Below are 22021 nucleotides of genomic sequence, written 5' to 3'. Positions count from 1 at the left end.
TCTTTTTCACTGCTAAAAGAGATGCTGTAAATATATAAACATCTGCATATATATATATATTTTTTTTTACACGTGTATATGCACACATATTTTACGTATAGATAAATTTTCCTTTTAAAATCTCTTTGGGGGATATATTCCTGATTTAGAGAATCCATCCCAAGTGTTCATTGGACTTTTTGTGCCTGGCCTTTTTTGTGCCTGGCCTGTGGTAGAGCATTCTGAGCTCATATTGATCTGACCAGCCACAGTTGGACACACTGTAACTTGACTTAATATAGTGAGGTCATTTTGGTCCTCCTTGAGAAGGAAGGACCTCAACCAACCATTGCTGAGTCAAAGGGTATGCACAGTTTTATAGCCCTTTGGGCATAGTTCCAAATTGATCTGCAGAATGGTTAGATCAATTAACAACTCCACCACCAGTGCTTTAGTATCCCAATTTTTTCACATCCCTTCCAACATTTGGCATTTTCCTTTTCTGTTCTATCAGCCAATCTGGGTGTGAGATGGTACCAGAGTGCTGTTTTAATTTGCATTTCTCTAATCAGTGGTGATTTAGAACATTTTTTTTATATGACTAGATTTGATTTTTTTCCCCCCTTCTCCTGAAAACTGCCTGATTCATATTCTTTGATGATAATCTTAGGGAAGGATGCGCATTCTTATAAATTTGACTCAGTTCTCTATACATTTGAGACATGGGGCTTTTATCAGAGAAACTTGTTGTAAAAACCCCTTCCTCCAGTTGTTTGCTTTTTCTAATCTTAGCTGCATTGGTTTTGTTTGTGCAAAACCTGTTTAATGTAATCTAATCAAAATCATCCATTTTACATTTCGTAATACTCTCTATCTCTTGTTTGGTTCCAAATTCTTACCTTATCCCTAGATCTGACTGGTAAAATATTCTTTGCTCCCCCAGTTTGTTTATGGTTATTACCCTTTATGTCTAAATTACGTGAAAAACGGGATTTAGGGATCACAGGACTTCCCAGGAAAGATCAGAGAGTTAACCCAGGACAAGCTGCTGCTGTCCATTGCTTCCCTTCCCAGAGTGCTCTCTGCAAGGCCAATGTAATAGACCCATTCTCCCGTAAAGAATTCAGAGACAGAGTGGGCAGAGGAAGACATTTATTATTTCGCTTCTCTGGAGGAAGTGGATGTGTTGCTCATCCACACTGATACAGAAGCAGGAGTGAGATTACACAGTTTTGTCCTTCCTGTTAAAGTTAGGGTTAGTTCAAATTCCTCACTTTATTTTCCTACATTCCCTCCTTATGCAGATTACTTAGGCATGGTAGTGAGGATATTTGTATGGGGGCATGATCTCTAGGGTCCTGCTGTGTGTCATACCCCCACCCTTCTAATTTCCCTCTGAAGCCAAGATGTGCTTGACCATAATCTTTACAAAACAGGTTATGCATGCTTATCTTATCACAAGCTCCCATCAGCCTAGGAGTTTTACTATTTTTCAAGAACATTAGTGGAAGCAAAACAAGATACTGTAATATCCCTTCTTGCATCATGTTCCCATTTTGACCTTATCTTGGTATAGAGTGTGAGATGTTGGTCAGTACCTAGTTTCTGCCAAACTGCTTTCCAGTTTTCTCAGCAATTTTGTCAGATATTGAGTTCTTGTCCCAAAAGCCTGAATCTGTTAAATATTAAAATCTCTTGACACTCTAGCTTGAGTTTCCAGGCTTATTACACATTACCCCTCTTCATACATTTTAGTGTCCTGTCAAATTAACTTTCTTGTTTGTCATTGTTAGGTAACATTTTCCCTCTCTTTTGGTTGGGGTATCCTCCTGCCTGGAATGTGATCCCTCCTTCGCTCTGCCTTGTAGAATCTCTAGTTTTCTTTCAGGCTCAACCATATATAGTTCCAGCTCCTACAGTAAGTTTATCTTGATCCCTCACTTGTCACCCATCTCTTCATTACTGTATATTTACTTTGTATATACTTTGTATTTATTTATTTTTACTTGTTCAAGTTGTTTTGCCCTATTAGAATATAAGTTCCTTAAGAGTCAGGGACTGTTTGACTTTTGTCTTTGTATCCTCATTTTTATCTTTGTATGCCCATTGTTTAACTGAGTGCTTGACACATAGTAGTTGCTTAATGAATGCTTGTTGAATGGATGCATGAAGATGATTATCGAACAGGCTGACACCACTAGGTTTGTGCCAGAAGGAGGATTATTCTGGTCATGGTATCAAGAATGGTTTGGAGAAAGGGTAGAAGTGATGAAGGCCTATATATTTTGCTAGTGAGTGACTGTTTTAATAGAGAGGAGGGGGTGGGTGCCAGATACGTTGCTGAGGTGACATCAAAAATAATTAGTGACTGAGATTTGGAACAGAGTATAGTGAATAATAGAGTTAGAAAGAACAGTAAGTTTGGGGGTCAGTGTTCTCAAAGTCTCTGTTAGAACCCAAAGAGAAGTCAGGACTGGGGAGGAGGAGAGAGAGAAAGAGTCAGAGAGTCAGTCTCCTACTTGGGAGTCATTTGTATAAAAGTGGTAGTTGAAGTAGTCTTGGAAATGAAGGAGGATGGCCAAAGACTGAACCCTGGGGAACATCCATATCTGTATTAAGGGAACAGGAAGACAATGGGGAGCCAGTAAAGGAAATAGGATAGAACTTATTAGAGAAGAATAGGATGTCTGGGAAGCTGAAGGAACAGAATTTTCCTTAGTGGAGAAAAGCTGCTAGGATGGGCATGGTAGACCTGTATTGTCATTGACTAAATTAGTAACCTTAGGCAACTCACTTAATCTCCTGATCATCCTTATTTACAAAGTGGGATCAATAATATACTACCAATTTTTATAGGATTGTTTATGAAAAATATTACTACATCAAAATAAAATTGAGAGAAATTGGAAAAGTTAATTGTAATTATGTAGACTTCTGGATGTAAGCACACATTGTGTGTCTTAAAAATAATTTTCTTCTAGAGAATATCATTTGCCTTTTACAGTACCATGCACACAGTGTACCTTAAGTAACTATTCTGTGTTCATTCTTCATTGCCAAAGAAGACCATGCCATTGGAGAAATAATGACGACTTGCACTTGACTTTGAGTGAGGAAGGGTTGTGCAGGTCACCAGCCTCACTTCTCCTCCAGAGCTATCTGAATCCAGCGACCAGATATTCTTTAATTGATACTCAAGTGCCCTCATCTGTAAAAATTAGTTGGTTGTATTGGATGGTTTTTTAAAGTTCCTTTTAACTCTAAGATCCATGATATCAAGTTCAAGTATGGCAAACTTTTGATTGTTGTCTTTGGACAAGATGCTGTTTGTGGTAAGGGTAAAATGTGCTAGAGATTATAATGGTGACTAAAGTAATTGTATTGCCTGCCCTTCCCCTGTGTACCTTCTGTTTGTAGCAGCGGAGTTCAATAGAGAAGTATTGAAAATAGCTTAGAATGGTACAGTTAGGTCCTGTACCATGGCCATTCAGTGAGGAAGATGCAGGGTGCTATGGGTAGATGTAGTAAGTAGTATTTTGGGTTTTTTAAGTCAGCACAGTCTCCCTGGAAACATTTCAGTGTTGGCGTTCTGCTTCTAGTTCAAATCTCTTTGTTTTACAAAGAAAAACTGTTTAGAAAACTGAGCCCCAGTGAGATTTGAGTGTCCTAATACTTGTCACATTGTTGTTTTGTTGTTTGTCCTTCCTTCTTGAGGAAGACCAATGACTTTAGGAGGGTGACGTCTTGATTTGTGTAAGTGAATTGAGTTTTAAGGAGATTGGGCTGTGCAAAGTCCTTAGCTTTACTCATTCTTCCCGTGTCATCCCAAGTTCAATGAATTAGGTTCGGCAATGAAAATGACTCCAGGAAGAATGGGAGACTTTGACCTTTTAAAGCTAAGATCTTTGCCAGGCTTCAGTTTGCCTGAGGCAGTACCCATTCAGTCATTTAAGGAAAGGTAAGAAATGAAGCAAAAGATGACCTATTTTGCCTACTCAAAAAAAAAAAAAAATCGAACTGGGAAGGGAAGACCCTTAGGGTTTCTGGCCTGAACCTAAGCAGTTGCTATTTATATTCACTCTGAGCCTTCCAAGCCCAAAAAATGACCTTGCAAGCCTTGGGCTGGCATCTATTATTGGCGAGTTAGTGAGAGCTGGGAATGATTTGAGTTTAAAGCTTGGTCAAATACTTCCATTTGAATCCCAATGGGCTTTATCAAACCTGGTTTTTCAGAGCTCTATTTCAAGAAATCATAAATGAAACTACATGTGACAAAAAAAGTTAATTGTCCCAGTTTTTTTTTTTAAATAATAGAATAAATAAGTATACTGGCAAAGCTGAAGTTAGAATCCATGTCTTCTGAATAACAGTATCATCTTTTTACTGGTATTTTTTGCTTTTTTGGACTGGTGTGGAAATGCTGAACCTTTGATCTTAACTATTTCTTTGACATTAGATAAGATGACACTTTTGCACACTTCCCCCCACCCCCTTATCCTCCAATAATTTTGTTAGAAATCTCCAGGGAAAATTATATAAGCTGCTTTTATAACCTATGCTTGTCTTATAAATCTTATAATTAGAAAGTTCTTCATGACATCCAAGATTGGAAATGGAAAATCCAACATATAGTCAAGGAAGATGAGTTTGCTAGCCCCAGTCAGATCATGAAAGACCTTGAATGAGTTATCTCGTACATAATGAAGGTTTTTGAGCTGGAGAAGGGAAAGATAATCTGGGTGGTGTTTTAAAAAGATAGTCTTGGCATTTGTGTGCTGGAGGAATAGAGGAGCGGTAACGGAAGCTGAGGCCATTTTTGTCATTGAAGGTGGAAATAACTGGATTTCTCTAGCAGTTTTTGCATTGCCTAATGCTTTTGTTTCTTTTGCCCCTTGATTTCCAAGGAAACCAATGTGAAGTTGGTAATTGAGGTTGAGAGGTTAACTTTTTAATATGTCAGGCATTTATTCAGTGCCAACTGTGTGCTAGGCCTTGTACTAAGCTCAGGCGATAGTGATAGGAAAAAACAGTGTCTGCCTTAAGGGGGGTTGTGGTTATTCTTCTTTTCTTCTTTCTTGCTATGTACACACACACACACACACACACACACACACACACACACACACACATTCTGAAAGTTGAGGCATTAACCATTGGATAAATAGGCTTCCTGCTGAAGGTCTGCTTTGAATTGAGTCTTAAGGAATCCAGGAAAAAAAAGGCCAACAGCTCCCACTGCATCTGGGGGCATTTTGAGTTATCCTGGTTTATATCTCACCACTGGACCCAGATGGCTCCAGAGGAGAAAATGAGGTTGATGATTTTGTACAGCTCTCCCTCACTTAAATCCAATCCACTTGCAAGCTGTGGCACATCACCTTCTTGATGCCATAGGCATCTTTGAGAATGAAGAATGAGCAATAACAACAAAGGAATCCGGGGAAACCAATCTCGGCAGGGGGAGAGGGAAGAGCATCTCTGCAGTCAGGACAGATGGTGTGGAGTCACAGAGTTCAGAGATTAAATGGTCCTGTTTCAAGGACAGCAAATAGGTCAGTGTAGTTAAATACTGGAGTGTGCAGCAGGGAGTAAAATGTAACAACACTGGAAAGGTGGGAAGGGGCTTGGTAGAAAGCTTTAAATGGCCAAGAGAAGAGTTTATATTCCTTCTCCAGAGAATAGTCATTAGAACTCATTGAGCAAGGGTGCGTGAAATGGTCAGACTTATGCTTTAGGAAAATCACCTTGGCAACCAAGTAGAAGATGGGTTGGGGTGGGGAAAGATCTGAGTCAGTGAGACCAGTGAGAAAGCCATTTTAATAGTCTAGGACAAAGTTGATAAAGACTCGTTAAGTCAACAGGCAGTTATTAATGACCTACTGTGTGTCAGGTTAACAGGTACTAAGAGGGTACTAACAGGATACAAAGAAAGGAAAAAGACAGTCCTTGTTCTTAGGAGTACACAGTTATTGGGGATAACAGTATACAAACTATATGCAACCTATATATATATATATTTACATATATATATATATTTACATATATATATAAAATAAATTGGCAATAATCAGCAGAAGCAAGGGACTAGTATTAAGGGGAAAGGCTTCTTGTAAAAAGTGTGATTTTAGGGACTTGAAAATAGCCAAAGAAACAAAGAAGCAAAGAGATGAGGAAGGCTCCAGTTCTAGGCATGGGGACAACCACTAAAAATGTAGTGGAGAGATGGAGTGTCTTGTTCAAAGAGCAATAAAGACACCAGTGTCACTGTATCACAGAGTAACCATATGGAGGAGAGTAAGATGTGAGAAGACTGAACAGGTAGGAGGGTGCCAAGTTATGAAGGGCTTTGAACACCAAACAGGATTCTGTGTTTGATCTTGGAGGTAATAAGAATTTTATTGAGTAGGGGAATTATTGTTTTAGGAAGATCATTTTGACAACTGAGAGTGAAGCATGGGCTATAGTAGGAAGATTCTTGTGGCAGACAGATCAGCAAAGTTTTTAAAATAATCCAGGCAGGCAGTAAGGGTCTTACTGGGTGGTGACAGTATCAGGAGAGGAGGAGGCGTGTGGAGAGATATTGCAAAGGTAAAATCAATAGGTTTTACTATAGCCTGGGTGTTTTCAGTAAGAGAGAGTGAATTGAGGATAAGTCTTAGGTTTCCAGCCCAGAAGGGTGTTATCCCACTACTCTCATCCCTAATTGGAAAATTAGGAAAAAGGAAGGGCTTGGGGGTGAGGTAATGGTTGGGGGTGGTGGTAATATGTGTGAAGATAGTGAATTCAGTTTTAGACAATATTGAATTTAAGATGCATGGACATCCAGTTCAAGATGTTCAATAAATAGTTGGAGATATGAGACTGGAGATTAGCAGAGGTTAGGTCTGGATATTTAGATTTGAGAATCATCACATTAGAAATGATAATTGAACCCATAGGAGTTGATAAGATCACCAAGGGAAATAGTATAAATGAAGAGGACCCAGGACAGAGCCCTGTGGGACACCCCACTCTTAGTGGATTTAACCTGGATGAAGAACCAGCAAAGGAGAGACTGAGAAAAAAATTGGACATGAACCAGGAGAGAAGAGTGTCCAGAAAACCTGTAGAGGAGACATTATACTCATTGTTTCAGCCTATTTCCTGCTTACTTCAGAGTCAGTTTGAGGGACAGACTCTACCTACTTCTTGAGAGAATATCTGGGCTGGTCCTGCAGTTGTCTGCTTGGAGCATTGATTATTGTGCTATTCTAAAATCCCAGGAATAGCACTCAGTCTAGACACCTGCAAGCTCTCAGTCCTCCTAAATTGGTAGGACAAAGTCTGATCTCACTGTTTCCTTGCTCTGCACTCTACAAGTTCCTAACTTGGGTTTGGATCTGAATAATAGTAGAGTTCTCCTGGACTAAGCCACTGTCAGCTAACTATAAAGCTCTGCTAGTTCAGAGAGAGACTGTAGGGTTCCTTTTGGTCTGAGGTTCCTGTCCTTGTTAATTCCTCATATAGGTTTCAGGCTTGACCAGAGGAAGGAAGACCTTACTCGACTCCTGGAGTCTTACTTCACCCACCTGCTTATTCCTGAACTTGCTCCTCTCTCAGAAAACAGTCTACATCTCATAACTGCTCTTTATCTTAGAATATCATCCCTAGACACAAGTTTCCATCAATTTGCCCTCAATTTGTGCCTTGAAGCTGGGTGGTGAGCACTAGAACTACCAGATGGTATGTGTTCCTACAAAGTACACAAGTTTAAGCCTACATCTATGGTGCATCTAGTATCTCCTTTTACTTTGGTTTATAGCTTCTTCCTGTACCAGATACTCTGTCCATTGAGTTCCAGACTAGCTCTTGTCCCCAGACCTCTCTGTTTGTCTTCGTATGCTGACTCGGGTTAGAAATACAACTTACTGTAATTATTGTTTCTTAGATTTCTGGTTCAGGATTTGTTCTGTCTATATGGATTCAAGATCTGTATGGAGTAATTTTTTGAAGGGATAAGCTCACTGTTCTTCCTGCTGTTCTACCATCTTGGCTTCACCCCCCAGCTCTTTCTGAGAAAGAGTTCTCTGCACTATCCCAGAGAAAAGGAAGCTTCTCAGTTGAGTGACTTGAACTGCTTTTCCAGGGTATATATAGACTCCTCTGAAGGGCCTGGAGGACTGGCTGATTGCTTCTTCAGTGAGGGAGGAATAAATAAAGGCTGGAGGGGATGGGATCATCCAGAACTCTGTTCAAAAGCTGCCCATTCTTATTGAATAAGTAGAGAGACTGGGTTCATAAAATTTCAGTCTAGACCCTTTCCTAGGGTGACATCGATTTGCCATAGACATGACTTCCTGGGAAATAGAACACCCTACTTGGGCAGTCAGGGACCTAGTTGGTCATTGAACTGATCAGACATCTTAAGGGTTCTAATTTGCTTTCACAGTGTTTTTGCTATTGTATAAATTATTCTCTTGGTCCTACTCATATAAATCTTCATCAGTTTGTACAAGTCTTCCCAAGTTTCTTTGAAACGTTTTCATTATTTCTTGGGGGCATATTTGCATTTCCTCCCCATTTTATTTTTCAATTAAGCATTTATTTTCTCAGTCTCCCATATCCCCAGTCTCTCTTATCACCACAATTTAAAAGAAAAACAGAATCCTTATTCATATGCATGATCATACAAAACAAATGACCACATTGGCCATATCCAGAAATTATGTTATGATTCTGAATGTTGAATCCATCAGTCCTTTGGAATTATGGTTGGTCACTGCATTCACCAGAGTTTCTAAGTCTTTCAAAATTATCTTTATAGTGATGATATTCTATAAATTGTTCTAGTTTTATTCACTTTTTCTCTGCATCAGATCCTACAAGTCTTCCCAGTTTTTGAATCTATCCATTCCATTACTTTCATATACCATCATGTGTTTAGCCATTCTCCCATTGCTGAGGACTCCCTTAGTTTCCACTTCTTTGCCCACTGCAATAAGAGCCGCTATAAATATTTTTATACACATTGATCTTTTTCCTTTTCTTTGTTCTCTTTGAGGGATAAGCCTCATAGTGATATCATTGAAAAGTATGCAGAATTTCATGTCTTTTTGAACTTAGTTTCAAATGGTTTTCCAGAATGTCTATCCCAGTTCACTGTTCTACCAATAGTGTGTTAATTTGTCTCTTTTCCTGCTGCCTCTTCAGTATTCTTTGATGTCTTTATCATTGCCATGAGTGTGAGGTAGAAATTTATAGTTGTTTTAATTTGCATTTCTCTAATATATTTAAAAATTTTTAATTCATAAAATAAAGCACATTTCCATAGAATAATATAATTTAAAAAATGATTGCACATGAAACTGCAAATCTATTATGTACAACTTATTATTCCTTTTAAATACATAATAGTTACCACATAAATATCTTTTTCTACCTCCATCTCCCCCTCAGAGGTGGCAACCATTAGACACAAGTGTGTGTGTGTGTGTGTGTGTGTGTGTGTGTGTGTGTGTGTGTGTGTGTGTATACATACATATGTAAAATCATTCTGTACATAGTTCCATTTATCATTGCTTTCTCTGGGTGCAGATAATGTCTTCCTTCATGTATCCTTTGTAGTAAATTTGGTTATTTATAATAGTCATAGTTATTAATAGTTATTCACTCAAAGTTGTTCTTAAAATAATATGAGTATTATTGTATACAACCATTCTCTTGGTTTTCCTCATTTCACTCTTCATTATTTTGTGCAAGTGTATCCATGCTTTTCTGAGATCATCAACCTCATCATTTCTTATAGCACAGTAGTATTTCATCACAATCATATATCATTCCCCAGCCATTCTCCAGTTGATGGGCATTGCTGTAATTTCTGGTTCTTTACCACCACAAAGGTAGCTGTAATAAATATTTTAGAACATATAGATTCTTTTTCTTTTTCTCTAATCATCTTTGGTATTGTAGAGGTATTGCTGGGTCAGAGGATAGAGAGAGTTTAATAACTCTTTGGGCATAATTTCAGATTGCTCTCCAAAGTGTTTGGGATCAGTTCACAGCTCCATCAACAGTGACTTAGTGAAGATACTTAAGCCTATTCAACTCTCCCTAATTAGCACAGGTTCCCTCCGTCTTCCTTCCTCAGACTCCGAACTCCCCTCACTGTCTGGCTGCCTCCTGGATTAAAAGTTCCTGTGGCTGGGGCCGAGGCCTAACTGCAGGGTTTGCTGCTTGTTGTATAAGTAGTTCTAACCTGGAGGTGTTTATTCTTCAAAGGGACCAGACCTCATCCTGGGATTTCTCTTCAGATCTTCTCAGTTTGTCCCAGGAGGACCCCAGTTCTGCTCCTACTCTTATATATTTTTTACCAGCTGTGTTCACCCTGAGGCTCTATTTTATCTCTTTTGTGGGGGAAAATCATGAGAGCTTGGAATTTTCTGACCTACTCTGCCATCTTCCTAAAATCCTCTCCACCTAGTCTTTAAAAAAAAAACACAAACCCCCTCAAAACCACGAAATGGTTCAGTTAATTCCAAGTATTTCCATTTGGCTTTACCCACAATAACCCACATAGAGATTACTCAAAGGGCCCCCAACAGATATGATCTTTTTTTTTTAAATTTTATTTTTCATTTTTAACAGTTTATGACAGATAAAACAATTCAAACTTTTGGTCAGGTGATAATTCTTGTTAAACATTTACAATATGGACCACAAAAGAATTTTTTTTTTTAAACATTAACCAGCTGAGACACAAATAATATTTGTGTTGCTAACTTCACAAGCTCTTGACCTAATTGTCTGCACAGTATTACTAAGAATTAAAGGACCTAACTTATCGTTGTTAGTCTAAAGTCCTATGCCTAATAGCTTAATTTTAGACTTAACCTCGGATATTCCCCTACCAATAATTGATAATTTAATAGATCTGGTATTAAGCTTACAAACCTTTTGACCATAGGAAATTGCCACCAAGAGTAGGGAATTGCAGCGATACAATATCTCCCCAACTTCATGTCAATTCCAGGCAGGATTAGATTGTCCACTTGCATTCAGTCAGGCTTAAAGTCTGCCAGATGTCAGTGGGGAAACTGAGTCAGGAGAATCCTACCTCAGCCCAGGCTGAACAGCCTCTCTCCCTCCCTTCCCATGAGATCACCTTTTGCAGTTCACACCAGCATCTCACAGGCTTACTGGCATCATGGATTGGAGGCTTAGACTGCCTTTCTTGCTATCCATACCTGGAGTTAGACTCAGAAGAAGTCACTTAATAGTCCTATAGCAGATATGATCTTCTACAAGTTTATGAAGATAATAAACATTGGTATATCACCTACTTGTGCTAGGCACTTTTTACAAATGTTATCTCTTTTATTCTTTACAACAGCCCTAGGAGGTAGGTGCTATTACCTCATTTTACAGTTGAAGAAATTGAAGCAAACAGGTTAGGTGATTTGCCAGGGGTCACACAGTTAATGAGTATCTGAGGCTAGGTTTGGATTTATGCCTTTCCACGTCCGGTGCTCTACTTGCCTCAAATGAGGATGATACAAATGGAGCAAGGAATGCCTTGGAGATGAGTGGAGCTTCCTCTTATGTTGGATGTCATAGTATAGTTTTACTAGCATCCCCATAGGTATGCCATCAAATTACTTTCTTATTTAACTTTGTGTTCCAGGAACTATCCTCAAAACTCATTCTTGGATAGGGTATCACCACCTCTGCCAACGTGTAGAATGTAGAGCCCAGTTCCTTTTCCCTTCCATTCCCAGAAAACTTGTTGACACTGACAATAGCATTTGCTGTGGCTACCACTATTCTGATAACTCTGTCCAAATTTTACCAACTTTATAGTTGGGTATTGTAGGAGACTCATACCTAATGCCTGAAGGCATTCATCGTGAAGGAGGTATCTAATTGCCCTGGAGAGTGACTGATGGGTCCGCAGAATCTGTCAGACTTTGGGGAGTGGGGTAGGCATAAATCTAATCTATAAACTAATTTCCTAAAAAAAAAAATAGTATAATAAATGGTACCCTGTTCTGTGGTTTCCCAACCATTCTTTGGGACACTTCAGTTTGTTATGAAAGATGTTCTTGATGTGTGTAATGCCCTTTATTACTCCCTTTCTCTTTATATGAGGAGGTTTTGACTAGGATGGGTATGAGTGAAAGTAATTATGATGGCAAGTAAATGTAGTCCTTATATGTCTGTAAAATATCCAAGTTCACAAATGTGTGATATTGTACTATAAAAGGCTAGAAATACAGCTCTGTCTCCTTTTTTTCATTTTATCACTGTTGCCTAATAAATTTTACTGCAGTCCAAACAGGAAAGCAAGGGTGCATTCAGTGAAAATATATGCAGCGATGGATTTAGGTTAGTCTTTGTTAAGACCTATAATGTACAGATGATAGCTGTAACCTGAGACATTTAGGATTTAGATATAGGATGTAGAACTTAAAAGGACCCCTAGCCAACTCACCTCATTTTGCAGATGAGGAAATAGACCAAGAGAAGTTAAAATCACTTGCAGGTACTAAGCAGAAAAATTGGGCTTCGGATCCAGGTCATCGGGTTCCAGATACCAAGTCATACTTTTTCTTAGTATCATCTAGACCACTGATATTTGTAAGATACCCAACTCCATGAGAACGCCCCCTTCATGTTCTCCTCAGCCCCCTAGCATTGGTAGTGATATTTTAACTTAGGTGATTAAAAAGCAAAACAAAACAAAACTGCAGTTAGTATTTACATGGTACCTTACACTTTAAAAGTGCTTACTTTTCCCTCCTCCCCTTTTATTCTGAATTTAACCGTCATCAGTCATTTCAAGATAAAAAGAAATGAGAATTGTGTAAAAAATTGTGAACTTCTGTTAAATGAAGTTTTTTTTTAAAGAAATATGTAAAGTTTAGCAAAGTAGTAGCAGAACTGTTGTATTTGTCTCCCTGTCTATACTTTTTTCCTTAATGTACTTTTAAAATATTTTTTTGGTGCTCTTGCCTCTCTACCCACTTCCCTCCTCTACAAATAGAAGTTGTCTCTTCTAACTAATGAATTCAATCAAGTAAAACAAATTCAGAGTTGGTCAGAGTCTGTTATCTGTTTGAGAAGGTGATTGACCTTTTGGATGATTTTGTTAGTTTTTTGGACCAGATCTGTGATTTTATGAGTGTAGAGGAGTCCCTGTGAGGAAATGCCTACTAATGGAGAAAGATGAGTAATTGCTCTGCAATTTCTAGTTGTAGTTTACCTGGGACACTGAGGGGATAAGTACCTTGTTCAGGGTCACACAGCCACTATATATCAAAAGCAAAACTTGAATTCAGGTCTTTCTGTTTTTAAGACCAGCTCTCTATCAACTGTGATCTGCTACCTCTCTGAGTGGCATATTTTTCATCAGTCTTTTGAAATGATTGGTTACTATCTTGGTCAGAGTTCTGAGTTCTTTCAGAGTTGTTTTCTCTTCATGTGGTCATTGTGTTGTATATTATTCTCCTAGTTCTCAAGGTATCACTTCATCTAAGTCTTTTCATATTTCTCTAGATCAGTCATTTATAATTTCTTATAATTCGAATAAATTTCCATTACATTTGTAGCCTACATATTACCATATTCAGCTTTGGGCACCTGTGTTTGTCAGGTCTTTGCTGCAACAAAAGTACTGATGTAAATTGTCTTGCTTTTATGAGTCCTTTCCCTCTGTCCTTGTCTTTCTTTGCTTATGTGCCTAACAGTAGTATTACTGGGTCAGAGGGTATGTACCTTCATGCTTTTGGGGGGTATAATTCTAAATTGTTTTCCAGAACAATGGACCCATTTCACATCTCCACCAACTATGTGGTAGTGTGCTTGTCCTCCCACAACCCCAACCAGTTTTGTTTTTTTTCAGTGACAAAAATGCTTTCCTCTCAGCAGCCTGGTGAGGTGGGAGCAAAAGGGACTTGCCTGTAGTAATGTACCTGAAAAACAGAAGTGTCCAGATTTTTGTCTTGACATCAGATGCAAGTTCATCAGGTTTTGGGACTCCAAATCCACTCCTCTTTCTGATACTTTTCTAAAGCCTTCTTGTGAGTCTGAAGAACTAAGAGTTGCAGTTTTGTGTTGATATGTGAATAGCTTTTTTTTTTTTTTTTATGAAGTAAGTAATGCATATAAATATGAAAACTGTTTCAAGGTATTTTTATTAGCAGTTGAATAGGGCCCTCACTACCTACTTTGAGTAGTACTGTTTTTCTATTACTTCTCGATTTTCAGTCTCTTGTTCCATCTTTGATCATGGCACCAAGGGATGTGGATTTCTTAGGTGTTCACTTAAAATATTAAAATTTTTATCCAAAAATCTCCATTTCTTTTACTACATATAATGGATTAATCTTTGAAATTAAAACTTTTTTTGAATGTTTATGTAATTTTTTAGTACAGATTATTAAAATTTATTACCTGTTATATAAAGTTTTAAATAAAATTTACATTTTATAAGCTTTAGAAGTTTTCTGGAATTTGAACAAAGACTTTTTACTGGGTTTTATATAGTGTTTTAAGTGCTACCTTATATAGTGTTTTAAGAGCTACCTTAAATAAAGGTCAGTTTCTTATGGGAGGCTTTTCCTAGTCCCTATAGCTACTGGTACTCTCAGCTCCAAAGTCACTTTCCATATCTTTTGTATTTGATCTTGTATGTACTTGTTTATATTCATAATGTGAGGAGAAGGATTCTTTTTGCTCTTCCTTTGTGTTTCTCGAGCACTTAGCTTAGTGCCTGGGATATAGCTGCTTAATAAATGCTTGTTGATTGATTTTGCCTAATGCTTTATCTATATTATTTCAATTGACCTCGATAGTCTATATTGTAGGTTCTACAGGTATTATACCTATTTTACAAATGAGGAATTGAGATTTTTAGAGAAATTAAGTGCTTACATATCTAGTGTGTGCCTGGAAACAAGAGTTTGAACTTGTCTCCTTTGATGTCAGGTTCCATGCTCTTCTGTTCTATTCTAGGTATTATAATAATAGCTCACATTTACCTAGCACTTTAGGGTTTACAAATACTTGCCTTACAATAGTTCAGTGGCTAAATGTTCTTGAAGGTCCTTTTTAGCCCCCAGTTCTCTGATCCTATGATTCCTACTTGTTATTAAGGGTCTTGAGCAGGTTATTGTTTCTTCCAGACAACTTTGTTTCTTTGATTACTCTAACCCTCATTGATTTCCTTTTCAGATGCTTCCCTTAGAGTCTAGCCTGATCTGGCTTTGTTAATATAATGCCTTTCTTAAAGTTTGAATCTTCTCTCCTCAGCCAGATTGAAAGCTGCCTCCAAAAAGTAACTTTGGGTGCCTGGGACTGACTGCCCCATGGGCCTTTAATCTGTTTTTCTCAAGGATACCATCATCCTTCTAGTCACTCTGATTTGAGACCTTAGTGTCATCCTTGACCTACTCATCCTCACTCATCTATATATCTAGTCAGTTGCCAGATGTTGTTTCTACCTCCACAATATCTCTTGCATCTGTTTCCTTTCTGCTCACATAGCCACCACTCTAATGTAGGCCCTCGTTACTTTTTGTCTGGACTGTTACAATAGCCTTCTAATTGATCTGCCTACCTCAGAGTCTCTTCCCAGTACAGTTCCATGACTCATTGAGCTGCCAAAGATTTTTTTCTTAAAATACAGGTCTGCCTGAGCCACTGTCCCTAAACTGTCATGGCTTCTGATTACTTGCAGAAGCAAATATAAAATCATAGGTTTGGTATTTCAAGCGTTGTAAAATCTGGCCTAAGTTATCTTTCCAGTTACTTTTATTGCACATGTTCTCCCTCATGAACTCTGTGACTCAAACATACTGGCCTTATTTTTGTACTTTTGACCAGATTGTCACCCAGTGCCTGGAATACACTTTCTCCTTATCTCTGACTCTTGAATTTTCTAGTTTCCTCCAAGACTCAGCTCAAGAGCCATCTTTTACATAGAGCTATTACTGATACTTGTATCAGTGTTTCTGTATGTCTTCAAGACATGGAATGCAGCAATCTTGAGTTAAAGATGTTAATATTGCATAGTGGTCAGTAGAACACAATGGGACTGTAGCATATAACCAATGAAAAACTTCAAAGAACAGGAGTAAAAGATGTCATTGAAGAAATATATAATAAGGAAGGAAGGAAACAAGCATTTATTAAGTACTTATGTATCAGACACTGTGCTAAGAGAAGATGGGGTGGTCATCTGTCAAGGGATAGCAGGTGGGCAATTAGAGTGTTTCATTGGCACTCCCATGATGTCAGGAAAAGTTGAGGAAGGCTTACAGCATTTTGATAGGCCCTCTGTGGCAAACTCTGCAACGATACGGACAATAGTCTCTTGGGATTGGATAGGCAGGGGCAATTAATGAAATCACTGATCCATTAAAGTTTTGAGTTCTAATTTCTATCCCTTTCTCTTTCCATCACTCTTCTCCCCCCTCCTTGAGATGGTAAGATATAGGTTATAGATGTGCAGTCGTGTAAAACATTTCCATGTTAGTCATTTTTTACAAGAAGACTCAAAAAAAAGAATAAGAATGAAGGAAAGTGAAAAATAGTGTGCTTCAGTGTATATTCGAACAATATCAGTTCTTTCCCTGGAGGTAGACAGTATGCTTCATCATTAGTGCTTTGCTGAGAATTAAATAAGTTAGTCATTCACAGTGTTTTATCGTATAATATTGCTGTTACTGTGTATAAAATTTTCCTGCTTCTGTTCACTTCACTTTGTATTAGTTCATGTAAGTCTTTCCAGCCTTTTCTGAAATTATCCTGCTTGTCATTTCTTTGTGCACAATAATATTCTATTGCAGAGATATATCACAACTTTTTTAGCCATTCCCCAATTGATGGGCATTCCCTTGACTTCTGACAATTAGTCACCACAAAAAGAGCCGCTGTAAATATTTTTGTACAAATAAGTCCTTTCCCCTTTTTTGGGGATGTCTTTGGGATATAAACAGACCTAGCAATGGTATGCACTGGACTCTTAATTGGTCTCCCTGATTCAAGTTTTTCCACTCCATTCCATCCACACAAGCTTCCTTCCCTTCTTTCCCTTTCCTCCCCTCCTTAAATTCCAAGGATTTCATTTTTCCTCCAGAATTAAATACAAATACTCTTTGGTATTTAAAACTTCATAACTTGGTCTCCTTCTACCTTTCCTGTTTTATCACTCATTATTTCCTTCCATGAACTCAGTGGTTCTACTAAAGTGGCCTTCTTAACTTTTTCTAAGACATTCCACCTCCCATTTCCTGCCAGTGTCTTCCAGAAAGTGCACGTCTTGTGTTGCCTTGCATCTGTTTGGTATGTACCTATATATGAGCAGATTGTCTCCACTGACAAAATGTAAGCTTCTTGAGAACAGAAACTGTTGTTTTGCTTTTGTCTTCATATTAGCATATAGTAAGCACTAAATGAATGTTTGTTGATTGACTTATTGGTTGCTTTCAGCAGTTTTATAAATACAGATTAAGTACTTGGCATTTGTACCGCTGAAGCCAGCATTAACAATTCAAATTCAGAAACTAAAAATAAGAAAAACCTGGAACATTTCATTCTAATTTGAAAATTTATAAACTATTCATTTATTTGTACAAGTGTTTTGGTTTTTTGTTCACATATAAACAAACAAGTTTGAATGGGTTAAATTGCTCCCTAATACTCTTTTGATAAGTTGTTTTTTGCTTCACATTTATGCCTTTTTTTTTTTTATAAATATTTCTCCAGTAGCTCCCTATTTTCTCTAGGATCAAATATAAAACTCTGGTTTTCACAGCGTCTCATAATTTGGTCCCTTCCTATCTTTCCAGTTTTACCTTATTTCAATTTGCTGCTCTTCAAAGACCATCCACTTCCCAACTTGTTCATTTTTATTGGTTACCCTGCAAGCCTGAAATTCTCTTTTCATCTCTCTCTCCTGGCTTCCCTAGCTTTCTTCCCAGTCTCAGATGAAGTCCCACCTTTCATAGGAAGCCTCTCTCAGTCGTCCTTAATCTTAGTACCTTCCCTTTTGAGATTGCCCCGAATTTATCCTGTATTTTTATGCACATAGTTGTTTGCATTTTGTCTCCCCCATTAAACTGTGAATTTAGAACTGGGATTATTTTTCCTCCCTTCTTCCCTCTGTATCCCTAGCACTTTAAGCACACTGCCCTGGGCATGTACTAATTGCTTGTAAACTTGATTTGACTTCTCATGTAACAGTTTCCCCTAATACTTTTAACTCTGCTTTCTAAATTGACTTGGCTTTCCTTGATAATTGACAATCTTTTATTTAACAAATTAAATATTGTACCGTTAAAATGTCAAAATTTTCTTAAGGATGAGGTGCCTATAGTGATATTATTTTCTAGTTGTCTTTTTTTTTTTTTTGCTGGTCTTTTTGAACATCTTTTGAGTTGTCTTAGATAATTTATTGTTCTGAATAAGTGTCCTTGGAACTCCGACTAGTTCAATTTTTACTTTTGTGGAGAAATAATCTTCAGTGAATTTAGGAGTCATTAGATGTTATTCTTAGAAAATTACTGGAACTCTACCTTTAATTTGCTTCTTGTTCTCTGTATACTTCAGTTTTCTCTTCTGTAAAAATGAGCGTTTTCTATCATGTTCATCTCTGTATGCTAGAGTTTGAATGCTTTAAATGGTAGGTTCTCAAAAATGTGGTAGTGTTTAAAAATTATTGATTGAATATATTTACTAGATGGGTGCTTCTGGCTCCAAAGTCACACGGTTTCTATAAGGAGATATTTAAAAGTAAAAAGATAATACTTATCTCTTTTTTTATTTTGGTTTTAGGAAGAAAAGGCATCTCTCTTGCATCGTACCCAGGAGGAAAGAAGGAAAAGAGAGGTAAAATAGATTTTATGAAGATTTTTAAGTTATACTTACTGTCATAGTTACACATTTTAAACTTTATTGAATTTCAGTCCAATTAAACAAAGGTTAAGTAACTTGCCCCAAATCAGCTAGCAAGTGTCTGAGGTCTTCCTGATTCTAGTCCTATCACTATTTACTTTGCCTTTTGTCTGCCTTGACGGCTGATTGGATACGGAAAGTGAGTGAGAGGATAACACCCAGGTCATGAGCCTGGGTGACTAGGAGGATAGGGGTAATAGGGAAGTTAGATTGGAGGGTTTGGGGAAATAGATAATGAATTCAGATGAAAGGATTTAATGTTAACCTCTCTGATCCAGTTTCCTCATCTTTATAATGTGTAATATGAGGATATTAATACTTCTTTTGCCTATCTCATAGGGTTGTTGTGAGAATAAAATGAGATCATATATATGAAGGTTCTCTGAAACTGTAAAACATTTATGAAAAGAAAGGAGTGTTAGTACCTGTATTCTTTTCATAAACATTTAACTTAAAATTCAGTTCCTACTAGTTGAATGACTGTTTCTTTAATTATTTAGGAAGAAAGGAGAAGGCTGAAAAATGCAATAGTTATTCAGTCCTTTGTCCGAGGTTATAGGGACAGAAAACAGCAAGTAAGTATTTTTTAATACTACAAAATATTTAGGAGAAAATATGTGCAACTTTTTACTTTGATATGACTTGACAACCACTAGTAATGTTAGTTTCAAATTCATAAGCCTATTAAAATGAAAGTGAAGGGTTGAGTTTTTCCCCTTAAAAATCATTTTTCACTAGAATAGATTTAAGATTTTAGATTCAGAGCTGTTGTTTACATGACATGTTGTCTTTAAGATATGTTTTTAATTTTAACTTTAAAATACTTTATAACCCTTTGTAAATATCATTTTTGTATTGTAGTACAAGTGAAAATGAAATAGATGTAAGATGCTTTTCCTAAGGCTTTATGAGGTAGTTTTTTTTTCTTAATTACCTGGCAACAGTTTGAGTACAGATAACAAAATATAAACAGGTTAAAATTACATATAAACAGAGCTGATAATAGAAGGAAGCTGTGGATGATTATGTTTTAGTAGGTATTTAAGAGCTGTGTATTACATCAAGTTTTTATTGAACTTCCAGAGATAAGATAACTTAAAGTAATAGCAACTTAATTGTTAATATTCCCCGCAGTAATAAAAACTAGTTTAAACTTCATTCAGAACGTAATTGAAAGTTTCTACCTTTTTTTTTTTTTAAGTATTCTATCCAAAGAAGTGAATTTGATCAGTATGCTAATTTGGCACAGTCTGGTGGAACTTTTTCTGTTGCTAATGGAGCCAACCTGACCCTTTTAGTTCGACAACTTCTGTTTTTTTATAAACAGAATGAAGATTCAAAACGTTTGGTAAGTTTCTACATAAAACTTCACAAAGTCTTCTTTAGATATTTCAAAATAGTTTTTTAACTTGAATTATGAATTGGATAACTAAGATATTGACTAACCTTTCTAACACATACAGCAAAAATTTGGCTGTTTGGAACTCCTAGCCAGTGAAATCTAAGATTGATTGATAGTAGTAGTTTTGTTTATCACATTTGTTAAAAACATTACCATAAATTTAAAGGCTGGTAATGTTTAATGCTTTTACCTTATTTTAAGATACAAACTTGATAATACATACTTATTAGTAAAGCTCATTTATGTTTTTATAGATTTATATGCCTATAGGTGATTTGTATCACTTCTAACTTTGTTGAGCTTTATCACACACATTATATCCAGAAAATTACATAAAGCATCATAAAAATAGTGCATAAATATTTTAAAATTAATTTTAAGCATGCATTTTGTTTCAGATATGGATGTGTCAGAATTTAATTAAACAAAATTCTCAGTTCCTTAAGCAACTGGATGGTCCTGACAGACTTACATGCTTATTCCAAATAAAGAGGCTGTTGGGCTTATGTTGCAGGTAAAGTTCTTATCATTTAACAATATTTGTAATGTAATATTTTTATCTCTTTGCCTTGTTGGAGTTTGTGTCTTATCTTCCAGGAAAATGGTTTAAAAAAACCCAACTTTTTTGAGGCTTTGAAACTTTTTTTTTCTTAGTGCTGGACAGGGCTCAGATTATAGAGTTAGACAGAGACATACCTGCAATGACTGTACTTTACTTCAAGGAATCCAAGGAAGTGATGCATTTCCATAGAAATTGGTTCATTGTTATTAAAGGAATCTCCTCTGTGGTACTTCTGATTAGAATTTGTTTAAAGTCACTGATGGGGTTTCATTCGATTGTGGTTTTAAGATAGTTCGTTTTTTTTCCTGTCAATATATATATATATATGTGAACCATAAAAACTTGTTAACTTTCCTGTCTTTTAAATTTAATTTAGCAATGAATTGAAGTGTATTTGATTTTTATGCATAGTTCTGAATATGCATGTTCCTGAGAGAGAAATACAATATTTAATAACCATTTAAAAATCATTTCAGTGTGTGCTTTTTTTAAATGCTAGATTTTTTGCAAAATTCAAATATTGAACATCGGTGATGTAGTTTCTCAGGAAATTGTATTTTAGAGAGTCAAAATCCATTTCCTGAAAGATGCAAACCAAGTATTTCATTAGGCCTGCTCTTAGAAACAAGTCTATGTAGCCCTCATGTGACACATATATCTTTGGGACTAATTGGTCTTTCTAGAGAGGCCAGTTATGTCAACCTATTACAGTTCCTCAGGTAAACAAAGTGTGGAGGCAGAAGTTGATGTGGAACCATAAGGTGAATAGTTCAAATTTAAACATTTATTGAGATCAACTATATACACTTGTTATTACTTTCCCTTGCCTTCTGTTACAGCTTTTCAAGGAATTTCAAAACAAATGCTATTTATAGTTGCTGGAAGTAATGTGTCCTTGAAGATAACTGTTTTTCAGACTTTCTGAGATCACAGCATTGCTTCATTGTAATGCTGAAATTATATTGACTATAAATTGGTCCTTTTCCTCTCACTTTTTATTCTGAAGTAATGAATTCAATAAAAATTTTCAGGTATACACAGCCCTACATTAAGCACTGTGGTGAAATGTCAAATAAGGAGACATTTTTCTTTCATTTATAGATTATAATCAGAGTAGGTTCTTAAATTCCATACATTTTCTGAATTAT

At 36.7% G+C, this 22021-nt stretch overlaps 1 protein-coding gene across 3 annotated transcripts in view; it reads left to right on the top strand.

Moving 5' to 3' along the window:
• Window positions 1–22021, top strand: part of UBE3C (ubiquitin protein ligase E3C) — a 176909-nt gene that overhangs the window by 5243 nt on the left and 149645 nt on the right. For all 3 annotated transcript variants that reach the window (XM_072652095.1, XM_072652094.1, XM_072652093.1), the window contains exons 2-5: window positions 18790–18843; window positions 19410–19484; window positions 20111–20257; window positions 20710–20825. In XM_072652095.1, coding sequence (XP_072508196.1) covers window positions 18790–18843; window positions 19410–19484; window positions 20111–20257; window positions 20710–20825 — 392 coding nt within the window. The remainder of the gene's footprint in view (window positions 1–18789; window positions 18844–19409; window positions 19485–20110; window positions 20258–20709; window positions 20826–22021) is intronic.

Source organism: Notamacropus eugenii, chromosome 3 (assembly GCF_028372415.1).
Source record: "Notamacropus eugenii isolate mMacEug1 chromosome 3, mMacEug1.pri_v2, whole genome shotgun sequence".
Lineage (NCBI taxonomy): Eukaryota > Metazoa > Chordata > Mammalia > Diprotodontia > Macropodidae > Notamacropus > Notamacropus eugenii.
This window is presented reverse-complemented; position numbering and strand designations above follow the sequence as displayed.